The 19,567-nt window shown below is 42.0% G+C and overlaps 1 protein-coding gene across 4 annotated transcripts; it reads right to left on the minus strand.

The window, feature by feature from the left end:
- Positions 1 to 90: 90 nt before the first annotated feature.
- On the minus strand, positions 91 to 18,353 carry HBP1 (HMG-box transcription factor 1). Of its 4 annotated transcripts, none has more exons than XM_054198370.1 (11): positions 18,292 to 18,353; positions 13,921 to 14,113; positions 12,514 to 12,748; positions 11,485 to 11,617; positions 10,574 to 10,685; positions 10,335 to 10,447; positions 9,909 to 10,065; positions 9,219 to 9,363; positions 6,505 to 6,834; positions 2,788 to 2,929; positions 91 to 1,203 (listed from the first exon to the last, which is right to left on the minus strand). In XM_054198370.1, the coding sequence occupies exons 1-11, from the start codon at positions 18,304 to 18,306 to the stop codon at positions 1,186 to 1,188; spliced, it is 1,593 nt and encodes a 530-aa protein (XP_054054345.1). In that variant the 5' UTR covers positions 18,307 to 18,353; the 3' UTR covers positions 91 to 1,185. The 4 variants fall into 4 exon arrangements, with proteins under 4 accessions (XP_054054345.1, XP_054054364.1, XP_054054335.1 ...); XM_054198389.1 differs by having other exon boundaries at positions 13,921 to 14,109; positions 18,292 to 18,314; XM_054198360.1 differs by lacking the exon at positions 18,292 to 18,353 and adding an exon at positions 17,223 to 17,451.
- Between the last annotated feature and the right edge of the window lie 1,214 nt (positions 18,354 to 19,567).

Raw genomic sequence — 19,567 nt, forward strand, 5'->3', positions numbered from 1 at the left:
TTCATGTAAAGACGTCTATGCGGAACGTGCTCATCTCTGCAGGGCCGTCTTAATGATTAGTTGTCTTCATTTTACACCATACGCAACACCAATTTTTAATGAATTTATTTGAAATAATATACAAGAATATAGTGTGCAAAAATCTTAGGGGCAACATCATGTAGACACGTGTCATAAACTGAAATTTACAGTTGTGATTCTTAAAAAACAAACACACAGCTGTTTAGTACAGGAAAAGCCATGATTGTAAAAGTTCACAGCAGAAGCAATTGTAATCCTAATGCAGCTGCTCTAATTTTAGACAGTTGGAGGAAAAATGAAGTAAAGTGCAAGTGTTGCACGTATAGTTAAGTGCAAAGTTTGCCCCCACCATAAAGATGTCTTATGGCAAAATAAAATATTGTAGAATATGTGGCAAAGACAAAACAGACTTAAAACTATGATGGTGACAATATCGACAGCACCATTTTTCTTGAGATAACGCTATTTATTCGTTTCATCCCGGCCTGGGCCTTTGTTTCCACTGGACAGAACAGCTCTCGCTATTGCCGGCTGGTGCAAAAACATCTCACCTGCGGATACACGTTGCACACGTGGCAACCCAGGCAGCAGCTCCGGTGCTACATCACACTACGCTCGCCACTTACCACACGTTCCGGTAACTGGTTGGCATCTGGGCAGGCTGGGAAGCTAGAGGCTGATAATACATTTTGCCATTTCAGAAAATCCCAGGTCCCAGAATCTTAATTAATAATATGGTTGTGCAATACATATTAATCAGCAATAAGAATCAATGTATATAAACAGCTGTTACATATTTTAAAATTCCCCTTTTTGTACATTTTCTTTTAAAAATAAACATTTATACACATCTCCTTCGCCTCTTTCTAAAGTACTTTAGCACCACAGGATATCCATTTTCAAGCCTATATTACCTGATACATATATGAAGTTTGGAAGAAAAATAAGGCAATTTGGTTTAAAATGTTGATAGTTTTAGCTTACTTAATGTTCTATTGTAAAAAGCAAATCTGCACTCATATTAAATCATTTCTGACTCGATGGTGCCAGTATTTTATGGTCATAGAAAGTCACAACAAATAGTAAGACCTTGATCTTGCATCTTCTTGCCATCAAGCAACAGCCATGTTGTAGATGATACAGAGTTAACAGGGAAATTCTGGCTTAATGCTGTTGTGAGCCCTGAGAAAAGAGAAGAGAGAACCAGGTTAGCGGTTACCAAGCAAAGGGGAAGCACATTATCTTCAATCTAGCAACCGCTTGTTACCATCGGTCAGTTAATCAGAAGAAAACAAAAGGTGGAAACATGATTTTTATCCCCTGACCATCAAAAGACTACGAGGACTTCTTTGTCCCAGCCTGGAGTCCACCATTACTTCCTGATAAGGTGACCAAGCCGCAAACAAAATTCTTAGTTCACTGAAGTAAAACGCATAAAAAAGGTACCGCATCCTGTAACACTGAGGTAACAGGTTCTACAGATGGCGTTATCTTGGCCTGAAGACCCGAAGACAACAAGGACAAGCCTACTGCACGGCAGGGCAAGGACACCACCCTGCTTACTAAGGCTGACTATTGCTCTCGGTTATGCACAAACACAGCCATGGTGTTCCTCGGAGCTCAGCTCATCTCGCTGCCCAATGCCCAACCAGAGTAAGTCAGCAGTAGTGTTTTACCTAAACCCACAAGGCAATCTAACAGAAGCTGTCACTGTTGATTAAAATAGACTACAGTGAACAGAAAAACAGCTTATTCCCAGCAGCTGGGATTTGGTGAAACCTTCTGCAACAAGGGACTGAAAACTCAGCGCCAAGCATGTACAGGAATGAGCAGCAACTCAGTGCTGGGGCATTTCTTATTCCGTCTTAAGGCAGCATTTGCAAACGCTCTTGAGAAAGTCAGCCGTTCACACACGAAAGGAAGGAGGACAATTTGAGGATGAACTCTTAAACCTGTGAAGCCCACAACACACTCGATGCTCCCACCCAGGCATAAAACGGCTGGTGGAAGGACCTGGCATTCTGTGCACCTCAGCAGATCTTTCCTTCCAACCTACTCTTCCATTTGAACATGCAGGTTGGCAGAAGCTCCTTTTTTGCCATGTTCTCTTTATATGTTGTGTTAGCTTGAAAGCCCTTAATTACCTAATATATCCACCACCAAGCTAGTACATTCCTGCAGACTCTTAAATTGATGGCCTTCTACAAAGCGGAAAACAATTTATTTCCCTAAAGAAGTGATTGTATTGTATTTATTTTACAATTAAAACACGGTAATAAGTGAAAGGGATTAATGGAAAAAAATTAATTTGCTTCCTCTGTAACTTCTTAAGTTGAAAGTAAAAAAGATAGAAAATGGTAAAGAAAAATCTCTTCCTGAAGAAAAAGGAGACAATGACTCAATCGCAATAGAGGAGGATTTTCTGAAAGTTTAAGTGTTTTTGAGGGCAATGGACAGAGGTACAACCTTAACAACTCAGGTATTTCAAACAAAAGGCCACGTGCCCTCCCTCTGCATTTCACCAGCACGCTCGCTTTCAGTCCAACAGAATTCATGGAACTCTCAAAGAACATTCCACGACAGACCTTCTCCTGCTCTGTCTCCTGCCCACTGTCCGAAGCAGTTGGCTACACAGCTCAGGGGGGTAAAATGAAGGTCTGGGCTACTGAGAAAGAAGTAGCAGAGTTTATCCCAAACAAAACCCACTGTAGCTAACGTAGGAACACATTTCACTGCATAATGAAAAAGACTGTTTCACAAACATACAGAATTTGTTCTTTTTCGCTTCCAACAGTCAGGATTTAAACGTTTCTGTTCTTCTGCCAAGGCCTTGGCTTCTAGCGTGTACATCCGTCTTTCTTCATTTTTCATTTTCTTCCACCTGTCGCCGAGTATCACACTTATGGCTCTGCAAAATAAATGTTTACAATATGGTCAGGATGGAGTGCTTTTTCCTTTCTTATCTCAGCACTTTAAAGAAGACAAAAGTTAAACGTGCAAATAGCAGACAGAAGAAATCAGCTGTATCTTTAAAAAAATTTTTTTTAAACAATCGTGTTTCCCATCATCTTCTCACACTTCTTATAACAGCTAAACAGCTGAGACTTCTGTGTTAGCTGAGCATGGGTGAATGCACATTCTATCATTTCAAAGGTTGTACATTTGAATACGCAGCAACTTGCATAAGCCAGGAAAATAGGGATGTTAAAAAAACCACCACCAAATGGTAACTTGCATTTGCTTTGCTCTACTTTCGTACTAGAAGATCATATGGCAGCTTTGCTGAAAGTATGTTCTCTAATAATTAGGGCAACGATCTGAATATGACCTCAGCCAAACAAATATTTGATTAACTGCAACCCCCTGTGTCTATTTAATAGATGTGTGTAACTTTCTTGACCTTTAATCGCTACTGGGGAGAACACGAGTGGGCGGAACATAGTGGTAAGTTCCCATTCCTATGCAGAAGGAACCATTTGTTCTAACACACCTATCATTATTTCCAGAAGCTGAATGCTTTTCCTACTTCTTGTAAACTTTATGTCTCTTGGACAGTATTTCCCCATGTTATCATGCCATATTGCTTAACTGCACACCCGAATGTTAGATCAATATTCCATTAAAGCTTTCACTCCATCCTTCAGCTGAATGAAAATCTCTAAACAACAGCTCTTTTATCAATGACAATTACTGAACTACTGAGGAGGTATGCTCTGCCTTCGGATTACAGTGAGCTTTAAGAAAGCGGCGTATACAAGTAAGTACTCTGCTTTACCCTATTAGGAAGTTCTTGCTGGCAGCAAAGCTATTCACAGGCTTTCTAACAGAATCGAGGAGAGCAGCGTGTCATCAACCATTTCCATAGCGTTTCACATACGACAATTCTCAAGGCTTTTCTGCACCATACAACAAGAAAGTGGCCTTAAATTCTGCAAGACTCTGTAGTTGCCATGCTTTTCTGTCCAAATTAAGAACCAGTATCTTTGGTCTGTCATCAGAAGTAAACACACTCCAGTTTCATTAGATTTTTAATGTTTTGGCGGTATCGAGAGGCAAATCAACAGCATCAGAAACCTGTCTGGTTTTGGTCACCAGTTTGTACTGGGTCACTCATACCCCCAGGGAAGAACACAGTGACCCTGAGACAGCAGGTTTGCTAAAAAAAACCTTTACATTTCCAAATAAAAACACACTATGAAATCTTTGTATTTCAAATGCAAAACTGTCTCTGTATTTTATACCTCCAGAGAAAAAAACTGCACGAAGGCACTGAAAGTGAGTACAGATCTGTACGTTTCAAAAAGCTTGAAAAATCTAATGCAGAGACAAAAGCTCCATTTCTCCAAGGAACTGCTTCTATAAGCGAACCACTGAGACTGAAAAAAGATGTGTACAGAGAATTTCCTGACATAATCACGCCTGATTCTCCTGCCCAGAAACAAGTAAGAAAAAACTGACCCCACTGCACCGCTGCCTGAGGCGCCCTTCACCTCATCAGAACCTGGCGGTGCTCCGTACACTGCCTTCCTCCTCTTAAAATGCTGGTAAGATACCTGACAACATTTTAGCAACAGACTAAGGTGCAGGGTGTAATTTATACTGCAGTTAATTCCAAAGAAATTGTCAAGCAGTAGCTGAGAATGCCTGGAGTTTACCACGTAATTATGTTCATCATGAACAAATGCTGTTAATAATTTAGGTGATTTTCTTCCTCTTTAGAACATACTCCTCAAATTATTCAAGTCTTGCTGAAAGCACAATCAAGTCCAACTACGGTTACAGTGAGAACACCTAGAAAAGAAACAAGTGCTGCCCTAACACCAGTTTCTCAAGTACGGTCTTACGGTCCACGGTGTTTTTAAGTATCATGTGAGTGTTGACTTGCGTTTTGGATGTTTACAGCTCGCTATCTTGTTGATGAGGCTTGTTGTCGACAAGGCTTGAGCTACAATCTCTCACTACAGACCGTTTAACTCACAATACCTTAAGTTCTGTCCCTTCTTACACGTAATCTGAAAACGACACATACTTGCATTTAAAAAACGTAAGAAAGAGTTGCCTCTGAACTGCTAAATTAATAAATGCCCCAGCAGTCCTTAAGCAACAGTAGCTGAATGCCTATAAAATCGATTATCACTAACTCTTATGATTTCTTCTGTACTGTATTTTGTGGATGCCAAGAAACTGCATCCAAAGGCACTGCCTTCCAATCGGGACAGTGAGCCGGCAGTGCGCTCCTAGGCTTACTTGTAACCTTGTCATCACTTTCCTTCGAGCTAAACCTGCTCACTGAAATATTCTACTTATTTTCACATCTATCCAGCTGCAGCTCCAGTTCACTGCATCCATTTGAAATAGCATTTTAAGTTAAATATGTAAGCATCATGTAGCTGACATTCTGTTCAGTTTCTCATTGATAGCTGCAACGAATTTGAAGGCAGCAGATCTGCTTCACTGAAATTACTACAAACATTGCAGAACACCACTGCCAGGACACGCAAGACTGGCGGGGATTTAAGGATGGGTTATTTGTATGGCAGGATTTTATTTCTCAATGCCAGTTACAGCCTCCTTACTAGAACATTATGAAATAGCCAAAGCCCTGTCACCTTTAGTTTTTACCAGATTTCGTACCACAATTTTTATGTGATAATGCAATTTTTACAGTAACATTTTTCAAAATGCTATACGCATAAAAAAAATCAATTATAATATCAGTGCATGTTCATGCTGTTTAGCTTATATTTAAATATGCAGAATTAGCAAAGAATATTAAGATTATTTAAAACATATATAATGGACGTCATTTAAAAAAAAACATGTTTAGACATGAACATGCAGATAGATTAAAAATATAACAACCCAGCAAAGAACCTTCCCCCAAACACACGGTCATACGACCCTTCCTGCGAGTTTCAGCAGATTGTTCAATGCTTTCAGGAGAAGTAAAATTTGGCAGTGTACTGTCTGGATTAAGATCTTTCAGGTATCATCACAATCCCAACTCCGTTATTCAATATGATAAGCAGACTGAGAATAAATCATAACAACTTCACTGAACAATCTGCAATGTTATGTCAAGACTTAATTAGAAGAATCAGAGATTGCCTTTTTCCACTACAACACACGAGCAGAGAGCCTGGTACTCTTCTTCCCATGAACACTTCTCGTCAGTGTAAACAAAGACTGTATTTGTGATTCTGGGGGTGCACATATATACATATGTCAGCTGCTTCACCCAAATGCTTTCTCAGAAGGTCAGTTTGCCAAAAGTGGCTTGTGTCAAATTTATTGAGTACTGTAAATATTTAAAGTCCGCCCATAAATTAAGCTTTACATCAACATCTTTCAAAACTTGTTCTTAAAGCAATATGTACACATTTTATCTCAAATGCAAAATGTAGTCCACTTTAAATTTAAAGGTGGACACAGACATCCTGCTGGCTCACCAGTAATAACAAAACTAGAATTTTATACCGTTACCTGTTGTCTTTCCCTGGATACATCTGAGTATATTCAACTCTGTATTTTTTGGCAAAAAGCATGAAGGCATTCATTGGTCTTTTGCACTTGTTTGGAGAAGTGGCACTCACAGTACTTGCAGTCCCTGAGCTGTGGCTTTTGCCAGCTTTACTGTACAAAGAACTGGAGGAAAGATGTGACGATGCAGTAGGCGCACAGTTTTTACTACTGCTTTCTGATCTCTCAGCATCTTGATTGTTCGATCCTCCACAAGACAGAGAAGCGCGACGCTGGCGAGCCATGCTGCTTAGCACATAAACTGCAGAGGAATCCATTGGTGTAAAATCGTAACTACAAGAAAAAGACATACCATAAAACAATCACGTAATTTTCATGTAAAATCTCTAAACAGCTGTTTACTCTTTATCTGTACTTAATTTCTAGTACTCTTATCTTTTGTGTGACATAAGGAAACTGTGCGTCATGCAGATGTCAATGAAAAAAAAAATAAATTTGGCAGATGAATTAATAGTTTTTTCAATGCAATAGCAGATAGCAACTTTGCAAGACCTGCTGTGTAATATCAACTGCCCAGCTGTACGTCAATTAATTATACACTGCCTTCAAATTTCATCCTCTTTTGAAATCAGCTTCGTTCTTTCTTTCTTTCTGCTTCTGTTCTTACCATAAACCAAATGTGGTCAGTGCTTGCTATGTACCGAAGGGGACAACTGATGTGGGGAGAATGAGTCGTGAGTTCATTTGCAGATATATTTAATCACAAATATGAAACCATTGTATGAAAATAAATTATGTTATATACACTATAAGTAACTCCTCTAGGCAGTTATATATTATTTTACAGACAAACTTTCCACTGAGATTTAAAAATTGCTTGAAGACCTATGATGTTGCATACTATTTGATTCAAAGCTGACAGACGTCTGCCCTCTAGTGACAAAAATGTGAGATTCCTCGGTATTTCAAGTATTTCAACAACTTAGATGAGTTGTTTATACAATTTAGATCTCCAAATATTATAAATTGTTATAATTTTTTGTTGACCAGCAACTACAAGTAACCTCTAACTGCTACAGAAGTTTAATTCCACAATATTTGTTACCATCTCCAAATGTGTGCAGATCAGTCTAGAAACCACAGGCTACGACGTCTTTAGCATGTTGCATGGGGAAAACACACTTCTAAAGATACTACTTGATCATAAATCCAAAACACTAAGTTATCACCACAAAATAAACACAAAATGTATATAAATCTAAGGCTCCTCTCACCCACTGCTCAATCTGGCTATAGCTGCATAATTTATGGCAAAAATATGAGCTTTGAAGAGCGTTTTCCCAAGCACAAAGCAGAACCACTAGCAAGGAAACACTGCAAGTGGCAGCGCAGACCCCACCTGCGCAGGCAGCCCCTTTCTCTGGAATGGAACTAAAAGCAAAGGTGGAGCTTGAAGGGTTGTCTCCAAAATCCCTCAGAAAAGTAAAAAGCAACAAAGAAGGGACAATGCCGACAACCTTGCAGGCAAGTTCACAAGAGAATGGAACTCTCTGTTCCACAAACAGTCCAGCACCCTTCCTATCCCTAATCTCCTTCCCATAACACAGCAACAGGGTTTTGTTTTATAATTTTTCTGTCCCGTTAACCACAGCTGCCGCCGCATGCTCTTTTCTCAGTGACTTCCTTCCTTTTGCCCAGAAAGACAGACAAGAAATCTGAAGTGGCACGGCAGTATTCAGCTGGGCTGCAGGATGAGTAAGAGGCCAAAAGTCCAGTTTCTTCAGTGACATGTAAATACAACGATTCTAACAGCTCTCTAGATAGGCAGTTCAGAACAGGAAGTATTAAAAAGAAAAAAACCCAGACAGCAGATGAGTGAAGACAAGCAATTTGAACTCACTCACTATCCCAGACTGAAATCATACAAGCGCTCCTAGGGCTTGAACTGCAAACAGCGTTTTAAGTAATTTTTTTCTATTGTGGAAAAAAAAAAAACCAAAAAGCAATCGGACGAAAAACAAATGCTAAAAAGGAGCTAACATCGTAGGAGAAGACAGGTTCTAATAAATCTAGAAATCTTAAAATAGTATGGAAAAATCTTTGTAAGTAATACAACCTTAGAATCTTAGAATAATTTACGTTGGACAGGACCTCTGACGATTATCTGGTTGAAAATCTTGCTCAAAGCAAGGCAAACCTCAAAGTTAATCAAACTTTCAAGTTAGGTAAGTCTGACATATTAGAAAAGAATCACAAAAAGCAGAATATACAAAAATAGTAAGAAGTAATAGCACATGCATTAATTACTAAGAAACTACTCAGATAATTCAGGCACATAGCTGTGTGTGAAGCACAAGTTAACAGCTGGCAAACATATTATTGTGGGAAAACTGTACTAGGTTCTTCAAACATAACCCACTTTACCTGAAGAATTTATACAGATAATACTTATTTTTTACTGCTTTATCTAATCTGTCTTAAACTAGCATAAACAGGGGCTGAAAAGTTATTCCACTCCAAGATATTACTTTGCAGTTTAGAAGAGCACGTAATTACACAGCTTTCCTGGTATCCAGTTTTCGTTTTTCCCTCTCATTTGTCTTGTATTACCAGAAGTAGTCTCTCTTTGCTCTACATAATACTTCAAATTCTTGTAGACTTAAGGTGCCTACTCATTAAATACAAAAACCACTGAGGCCACTTTATCCAAAAATTACCTTTTAAATGTATCAAAAACACCTGAATCATCAAAGTTAATGGCATCAGGGTGTCCAGGAGGTAGACACAGATCTCCAAGATGCATTTCACAGCATGGAATGCCATGCTGTACCACAGTCAAGCTTGGATAAAAAGATGACCAACCTGAAGTGGTAAAGAGTTAAATTAGACAAACGGCCAAACAATCTCTCTAGTTCTTAACTGGAGCAATCCTATAGCTCTAAATGATATCATTTTATAAAAATGTTCCAATGTAGTTTCTTTGACCCAAAAGAAAAAACAGGAACACTTACTCAGGGAATTTTTACTGTAAATAGTTTATTTTTATCTCAAATAAAATCTCATTCTAGCAAAAAACGTAAACAAAATCTGGAAATTTTATCATCACAAGTTTCATGTTTAGCAAGTGAGAAAAGCCTCCCTTATTTGCAGCCTTCCTTTCTCCCCCCCAATTTTTCTGTTTTCCTGAGCTCCATTTATATACTTCACCAAATCTTTCCTCATGCAGTGTTTCTGTAGCTTTACAGTTTTGTTTGTTCAAATTCTGGACTTCTTTACAAAGATAGTCAATTGATTCTACAACACTGCTCTTACCAATTTCTTGAGCAACATGGGACGCCAATAAAATCTGCAACCACTTTCTAAGAATATTTTAATATACAACCAAGTGTACTTGTAGTATTTCATACCTTTATTTTTAACATAAAATGGATGATCGAGTCTGCATTCTACTGTAAGCAAGCCGTCTTCCACTGTGCCAGGATCAAAAGTCAACTTCAGCACTGACTCACCAAAGGAAATACTTTCTTCATGAGAAATTAACTTCAAACCATCAGAACCATAGCCCTGTAAACGTACGTACGGTTCAGAATTTTTCCCCCCAGAAAAGCATATACCTGTGTATACTATACGTGTATATTCATCATCTTACATTATATTAAAAAATACCAACATTCTGAGTACTCTCACAAGAATAGAGACGATGTAACATTCAAAACATACCTAAATGAATTCAGTTCAAATGCTTTACAGCAAGGTACTCAAGCAGTACACAGATAAGAAACTAAATATTGCACTACAGGTATTAAAATTAACGTATTGGAACTAACAGCTACCTTGTAAGGACTTGCTGGGAGATTTTCCTCTTTTCCACAGCCTTCAGATCTTGCAAAGTCTTCAACATCCTGCCACTCTTTATTGCGTCCTTTGTGAAAGCACAAACGAGAGCCTAACAGATTTTTTCAAGCAAAAAAAGAGAAAAGCTTAGTGTTATGTAAAAAAGTCTCTGTTACAAAACAAAAAGAAAAAGGCGTCAAGAGAAAACATAGTTATTCAACAATATATGTTATTTTACCTTTTAGAAAACAATGCCAAACAGTTGGGGGCCAGGAATGGCACCATCCTAAATCATCATCATCTGAAAGTGATGACATGCAGAAAATGCCAGATTCTGATTCACTATTCGCCTATTAAAAAAAGCAAAGTGGTGTTGAGATTTTATTGTGTAAGATTTTAGGGTTGGTCTTACACATCTTTAGACATATTCTCTAATTTGCATCTATAACATAATTTTGCCTTAAATACTAATAGGAATGTAACATGAAAACAAAGATTCAAGGAACGCAGTAAATGTGAACGAGTATTTTAATCTCCTTTCCTTGAAATGTTCTATCCTGAAATTTTTGGTTTTCATCATCTGAGGTTCATTAGGGCATTCATAGATCACCTTAGATTTAGGTGTAAGCATTTTACACGCTATCATTCCTTGGTCATTTACAGAACCACTCAAAGCACATGTTATTCTATGGTCAAATTACTGGAAAGCTGTAGAGCCACGTCTGCTCTACATAAATCACTGGGGAAAACTCCCATGTTTCTAACAGACAAGTTTCAGACACAAATTAATACATAGGAAAGGGAGAGGCAGGACTGACAGTTTTTGTGCTAAAAGAAGATGGTTCCGTACTTCCTTTTTGAGATAGCAAATTCAGTTAACACAGCTTTTAAAAGCTTGCTACAGAAGGAACTACAAGAGAAGCAGAGCTTTTTAAGATTGTGACTGTTTCACAAAAAAGCGGACTCCATGATGTAGCACTACAAGCCCACTCTGTTTGGTAAGAAGAAAAGTAATAGAAAATCTAGCTTAAGCAGAAATGGTATTAGAACTAAACAGATGATTTTTTAAAACTAGTTTCTCGTTTCAAAAAGCTTACCCCATTACTCACGCAGCTTTGTTTATTTTAGAAATGTTTCAGAACAACTCACCCTTTCATGTCTGACTGGTGTTTCATCCAAATCATTCTTGGAGAAGTTAGGGTCATTCTTTGAGGATCCTGGTGGAGGACGTGCATAGGAATGTAAACTTTTGCTTGTAGCTATTATGTGAACAGGAGATGATCTACAATAGAAAAATATATTTTAAAATATCTCAGATTAAGGCAACACAAGACTTGTCTGCCATTACTCTAAAATGCTTTTATTTAACAAATATTTCTGTTTCCATGAGCTGAATACCAAATAAACACACACCAATATTCAAATGGGATAATTAAAGGGTGCAAGCTCAGGCAAAGGAAGCATTTGGCATAACTCCTGCATAAATTCTATATACCACCCAAATGACAGTATTACCTCCACATCGGCATCTTCTTGTCACAATGCTAGAGTTTTTACAAATATCTTGAACTGAATACCCCATTCTTAGAGTACATAAAGACATCTGCTCTGTCCTAATGATTAAATCCCAACTGCATTACTGTTAACAGTACTGCATTTAATTTTCTTACTATAAACCTAAGACCAAAGCCACAGAATAGAAGGTGAAGCCCAGAAATTTCTAATTTCTGCTTCTTACAGCCTTATGGAATTTACAGATCACAAATCTGTAACAGTATCAATAAAAAAAAATACATTGCATTAAATTTCCAATTAGTTCTTTTAAAAAAATCTAAAGTCACTGCACTAGTAAGTATTAAGAATTTAACGTAACAAATTCATCTTAATTTTTCATCTGCTGCTTCACATGAGGTAGATGCCCATAATTTCTAAGCCTTCTGTGGTTAGGCAATGTCCTTATACCATCCTACCTCATTCATAGCCGGCAAGTAAGCAGTTTTTGCAACAGGCTCTGAAACGAGCCCTGTGCAATCTTCCGCATAAGGATAAAGTTCCTATACAGAAACATCAAAAATAGGGCTCCAGTCCAAAGTCAGAGTGTGTGAAGAGCAAAGGAAATGTTTCTGGAAACATAATATTACAAATCATAGAGTTCGAAATTGAAATGAATGTCAGTACCTGTTATAAAAAGAGCACTGCATCAGAGGACTCTGAGGACTTGTGGCTATATTTGCTAATTCTGTCAACCAGTTCACCCCATTCTCACAAGAATAAGCACTTTCTGAATTGCTGTTTGAGGTATGTTGGCTCCATGAAGGCCTTGAACGTTCCTGATGTGAAACATCGGCACCAAGCTGGAAAAGTGCAGGTGGGGTAGAATCCGTCTGCACAGCCTGTAGCTCAGGAAGATCATCTATGAACAGAGGCACGAATTACCATAATTATAGGCACTGATAAATTCTAGTTCACACCAAATCTTGCAAATAAAAATAAAAAAGGAACCACAATGAAGTAACTGATTTTATTTTCTCATACCACAATTACCAGCATTTCACAAATCCTGTTCATAATACTGACAAAATGGCCACAGAAATAATCACACCTCTAGTCTATTATAAATTCATACAAGCAACTTAAGAAAAACATTAAGTAACTAGATAAAAATGCAGTTCTGGTTTTAAAGTTTCTACTAGACTGACTAGTTTACACAGAATTGTACTTCAGAATTATGAAGTATATGTACTTCAGTTACTACATACGAGTAATTGTAGTTCAGAATTATGAAGTATTAGTAGCAACATGCTTCACTAAAATACTAAAACATTCAACAAAAGGCAACTAAATTAATCTGTCCTAGCAGATGTGACACTAAAAATTACCAACATCAGGGCTGTACCAGGTAAAAAGTTTTCCATGTTTCCACCAGGGAACTGGAATTAAATACAACTCAGAAGTCATGAACGCTGGGTATACAGCCTGGTAGGGGTGAATTCCTATCAATAATCTACACCTCTCACATGTTAGACAGAACAGCAGAAGAGAGCCCAGCTTATTAACAAAACCCTGTGTTACATGCTCTCATGTAACTAAGCACTATTATTCTTCATCACCCCATGACTTCAATTAAATGTGTTAATATTTCATTGATTATATCAATACTTTCTAACGTACATGCTATTTTCTCCATTATGTAAGAACTGAAGTTAAATGTCCCTCTAGCCCAGAATCTCTATTTGCAGCTGATCTAAAGCAGCACTATTTCCCTTTAGGAGGAGCTCTTGAGCTTTCTGTTTATTACTCTTGTGCCAAAAAAAGCTCCTCTGGAGATTAGAAGCAAAAATTTGTAGCTCTGAGTTCAAGAACACAACTAAGTCAACAGGCTAGTGTGCCAGAACTTGAAATGGGTTACAGGGGAAAGTGACTGCAAAATAAGACCTTCAGATGTCTCAATTCACTATCATATTCCCTGCCCTACTTAGGTTAAAAATGTCTAATCTCATTCAGTCAGCTTCCAATAATTTCACTATAGGAAAACTACAACAAACTTCAGAATTTGGCTTCTTCTGAAAAAGTCATGTTATTTACCAAGTTCCATGTGTTCATCACAGGATGCATATCCAGGAGAAGAGGGCAGGTTTTCATTACACTTCAGCAACTCCAGTGACTCATTCATCCCGGAAGTTCTCTTGTCCACTACCAGGAGGAGTTTCTGAACTGCATTAGGCATTTGATTTGTCTTCACTTCCCACACCATGTTAGGATGCTCCAAAGTATCTGACTTTAAAGAGACAAAGGTTAAAAATCTGTATACACATAAAGTGTTTGACGTTGCATCTGACAGGCTACTTCATTAGCAGAACCCTAAATCCTCCATAATCTGTTGAGAATCACAGCATAATTCAGCTTGAAAGGGATTTCTAGAGATGAGCTGGTATGATCCCTGCAGAAAGCAGAGCCAACTGTGAAGTTAGATGAAGCCGCCTGGGGCCCTGGCCACTTGCGTCTCTGCTGTCTTGAAGGATGGAGATCCCCTGACACTTCCCAAGAACCTGTTTCAGTGACCATTCTTGCTGTAAAGAAGTTGCTCCTTATGCGCAGTTTGAACTTCCCTTGCCACAGCCTGTGCTCATTGCCTCCAAGAGTCTGGGGTCATCTCCTCAACCACCACTCAAGCCAAGGTAAACAACACTGACTTGGGACCCTGAGCCAAGAAGGCAATCAGACAGGTCAGACACGATCTGCCTTTGGTTAATCTGTCCTGGCTATTTCCAGTCACCTTCTTGCCTTATAAGAGCCAGGACATGGCTGTCAGGAGGTTCTGCTCCACGATCTTCCACAAGACTAAGCCTGTAGTTTCCCATCCTCCTCCTTGAAGCCAGGTGTGACATTCTATTTTTTACAGTTATTGGAAGCCCTCCCACCACCAAATCCATTGCCTTTTGGAGACCAGCCTCACAACACTGGCCAGCTCCCCCTGACGCATCCTACCCGGTCTCACAGAATTGGCCTGCCCCAAACTTGCTCTTCCTCTACCACGGACAAACAAGTCCCTTGCTCTGTCAGATGTGTGTTGCTAGGCACAGGGACTTGAGGAACCTGTGAACAGGCCTTGCAAATAAAGACCAAATCAAAGAAGATGTCATCCTCAACCTTTTGACACTAGGTCTCCTACACCATTTAGCATCAGGCACACATTTTCCCTATTCGCCCTTTCAGCACTGACGTATCCACAGAAGCCTTCTTCACTGCCCTTCACATCCCTTGCTATCTCCCAACTCTAGGTATAGCCTCAAACACATCTGACTGCTAACATCCTTAACTGTCTTGTAAACAGAAAGAAAAAGAAGTCTCTACTGGTAGATTTCACTGCAGTTCTGTTTCCCCAAATCCCAGTACTGTCACATTTATACCGAAAGAAATATTGTTAATCACCTTCAGCAGTCAGAGAACTCTGTGATTATTCTACGCAACCACTGCCTCTAAAAGCCGGAAAACAAGGTTATCCAGCCTTCAGTAATTCGGTTATCTACTGGTTTTTTTAGACGATGATGAATTAAAGCTACCATAACATGATTACCTTGTACTTTAATGAAGTGTCATTGAAAAAGTAATCGTGAATCCCTCACAAAAGAGCAGAAAACACAGCTTAGAAAGAAAGGAAATCTGAAAGGCCTACCACATGCATGTCCACTAAGTAAGCTATCATGCGCTACATTAGAGAAATACGAACAATAGCTAAAACCAGTCTAATGTTGTCATGTGAAACAGTAAGCCTATCATCCTAAAAGTTGCCTTAGTGTAATGCACAAAAAGCCATCTGATAACAATTATGAAAAACCCCCAGCTTGATTTTAATAAATGGTTAAATTGTGTATATACAGCCAACATTAACAATATTCCATGGTTTTACTCATTCTACAAATTTGTTTAATTCATTTTGTAGCTTATCCTGTATATAATATCGTTCAAACATAAACCTCTGAATTACTTACTGGTCCTACCAGAAAAGGCCTGACCTAAGCGGTAAACTTCTTTTACTGGAAAATTTCTAACTTTCTCATCTCCTAATCTTTCAAATACATGCAAAACTTACATAAATTTGCATTCCAAACATAAAAAGATGTTTGATTCTACTCAAATGGCACTATTACAAAAGCCACAACAGTGCAATTCTGATTTTAAGGAGGTGGAAAGGGAAGGTAAGAGAAATGAAAATATACAATCAAATAAACTATCAATGGCATATGTATTTCACCTCTAAGAAGTATCTTTAATGCAAATTATTCCTTCATCACCCATAACAGACAGTAAAATTACAGAACACCCCAAGAGCAGAAAGCTCATTCATTTCTGAACTCTGTACTCAGTAGTGCAGGTCAGGAACTTGATGATTATCTCCAAGTAATCAACTCTGAAAAGCCACTCTTGTTTTTCTAGCTTGTCTGCGTCCTTCCTCCTCCTCCTTCTGCCTTGTTTTCCCCTCTATTTTCTCTCTCTCTTCCTTTCCCATTTTCCTGCCAAAATTAACAAGCTGATTTATTTTGGGAACGTTACCTTCTCCTTCCTTCCTGCCAGCTGCCAAGATTTGAAAGTACCTGTTCTGGTAGCCTAACAGACCGAAGGTCAGAGATAAGGTACAGATACAACACGCTGCTCTGACAAGAAAGATACTTGTTTGAGAAACGAATTGTTCTTCCAAGTCACAAGAATTTCTCGAAACCAAAGCCACTCATGTACAAAAGCCAAAAAATCCTCTAACAAACAAATTCAAAAGAAAAACAAAAAAACATGCCCAACTTTACTTTTCAATTTTCCTATTCTACTTGATTAAAGCCTGCTTGGGACATCATGTGCTTCTCTCTTGTCCTCAGCCTTTCGATGTTTTGGAACACTAAGGGAATGGTCATTAGTTAGCTTGTAAAGACTTTTTTTTAATTCAACTTCATGTTCAAAACTTGTTGCGACAGATGTTTTCTAGAAGCATGCTTCACAGGACTGTAATTACTGCCATTTTCTTCAGAAGCTAAATGAATTTATTTACGAATTAGTGCTTTAGAATAAGTCAATTTATCACGCTGAAACAAACGGCAATGTTAACAAGGAGCCCATTAATGAAAACATGTCTATTTTTGAGGGACGAAAATAAATTTCGGACGAAAGTAAACGGGGACTGTGGCGGAGAAGGGGTTCAGCAGGAACTCTGCAGCACCCACCCAAACCGCGCTGGGCCGGAATGCCAGGGTGGAAATGCTTCCCGTGGTTTTTACTTCTGGTATTTGCCTTCCCCCAGCCTACCGCCGAAGTCTCCGGCAAGCTCTACGCCTGCAGCAATTCACGGGATGGAGTTTAATAGGGAGAACAGCTTCTCCAAGCAAAACACAGCGTACTGGCAAGACGGGCTCTACACCCGGGACTCGTGCTGGCACGGCGGCTCCGATGGCGGATCCTCGCTCCGCAGCCCCGACTCGCACGGCTGTGCCAGGAACGGGCCGGGGAGGCACAGCCCAGCGCATGATTCACGCTGTTTGTGCACACACGGCCCCTTCGCATGACAGCGGCCGAACCGACTCCGCTGGCGGTCGTGTGTCGTACCCCCACGCCGGCGAAACGCAGAACAAACATCGCGGCTGCGGTTACATCGGGAAGGTGTTTACAGCAAAACCCCCGGGGCGGCGGCCCGGCGGGGAGCCCCTGCCCCAGACGGTCCCTCTCCCATTGCGCCCCCCCGCCGCGAGGCCGAGGCCGCACCCGGGAGCACGGCCGCCCCCCCCCACCCCCCCCCGGCGTCATGTGATCCCCGCCTGGACGCTGCCCTTGTTTATAAACTGCTGCCGCCAGCGCGCATGCGCGCAAGACCCCATTCATTCACAACTGCGTAACAGCCCGGCCTGGCCGGGGGGAAGCGGCGGGGGCGCCCCCCCGCACCGGCCCAGACACCCCCCGGGCCCCGCAGACACCCCTCTACCCCCGGGCGGCACCGGCAGCCCCGGCGCGGGGCTCACTCGGAGACAAGTTTCCCCCCCCTTCTTCCTCCTCTTTCCCCAAGCAGCCGCTGCTCCCCGCGGCGGGGCAGAGCGCCCTCGCTCCGACAGAGCGGGGCAGGCGGGCGGCTCCCCGGGGAAAAAGGGGAGGGGGGAGACGGCACACGGACGGGGGGAACACCGGCTCTATTCCGTTCGTTTTCGCGGTCTGGCGCCGCAGCGGAAGGGCCCCAAGGCGGGGCCGGCACCCCGCGCACCCCACGGCTGTTAGACCCAGCTCCGCCGGACCGCTGAGGGAAGGCGCCCGGTAAACAATGTCCCGGCTGCCGCCGCCGCCACAAACCACGACCCAACGGCCCCCTCAGCTCGGCCCGTGGCCGCCGCCGCTCCTCTCCGGCCCGGGGGGACCCGTCCGCCCCCCGCCGCGGCCGCGCAGCCCCCCAGAAACGGCAGCTCCAAACTTTGTAGCACTTACCAAACCCGTCGCCATTACCGAATTCCCCTCGTCTCCCCCCCCACCCCCGCCTCCTCCCCACAGCGGAGTCCCGCCCGAGCCCGGCCATCCTCGGTCGCCGAGTGGTGGAAGACGACGTTGCTCAAGCCGCAGCCGCCTCCTATTGGCTGTCTGGCCTGTCTATCAGGAATCCGCCCAGAGGGCGGACATGTTTTGACTCTCCCGCGCAGCGGATTGCACCGCGCTGCACGTCAATCATCCCCAGCCAGCGCCCCGATTGGCCAGCGCCCCCGCCGTCTCGCCGAGGGGCACTCTGGGGGCTGTAGTCTTCGCCAAGGTCGTCGCCTGCCAGCTTGGTCGCTCTCGGACGACAGCTCCCAGCGTGCCCCGCGCGGCGCTCGGCCGATAGTAAACAAGAGTCACAAGGACACGTGTACGGCGCCGCCGCTCCGCCCCCGGCCGGGCCCCACCGAGACACCCCGGGCGCCCGCACCGGGGCTGCCGCGGGGCCGCCGGCGGAGCTGGAGGAGAGGCCGCCCCGCCCGCCGGGCCCGGCTGGCTCCCGGAGCGCCGCCGGGCCGGGGGAGACGCGGGCCCCGAGATGGCGGCGGGGCGCTGACTCACGGCATCGGCCTGGGATGGGTGACCGGGCACCCGGCTGGTGCCGGCCTGTGGCGACCCCCCGGGGGGTGGGGGGCAGTGATTTACCGGCCATAATCGTCAGTCCGAGTCGCTGGCGGAAAGCGGGGCCCGGTCGCCTGTCGCCCAATGCCGAGAGCGGGCAGGGGAAGTCGGTAAAGGTCAGAGGATGAGTCAGCAGCTCCGGCGCCGGCCCTCTGCCATCAAGAGAGACAGCGGTGTCGGCCTCGGTCCAAAAGAGGAGTTTGTGAGGAAAAAATAATATATTATTTTTAATCCATACAGGTTTATAAGTCCATTAGTGGCTCCCAGACATTCCCATACATTGATCGCCAAAATAAACAAGCTGGTTTGTTTCAACTTTCCTTCTGTTTTACTGACAGAGAAGTGAGACTGGAGATACTAGGAGATTTCACCCACTCACACCCGAATTCCGGGAGATTGCAGAGAACTGAGTCCCGAAGCCAAATCCTGACCATAAAATACACTACCATGCATAATCCAATACAAACCAAATACATGCACAATTCAGAAACAATCAATAGGATTTTAGAAACTGATGGAGAGTTTCAAGGTTTTGCAACTGTTGGGATCTTTTCCAAGAAAAGCTTTTCTTCCTCACCCTGCTTTCAATCGTGTACGCGTGTCCTAAACCATA

This window comes from Rissa tridactyla, chromosome 1 (assembly GCF_028500815.1).
Source record: "Rissa tridactyla isolate bRisTri1 chromosome 1, bRisTri1.patW.cur.20221130, whole genome shotgun sequence".
In the NCBI taxonomy this organism is placed as follows: Eukaryota; Metazoa; Chordata; class Aves; order Charadriiformes; family Laridae; genus Rissa; species Rissa tridactyla.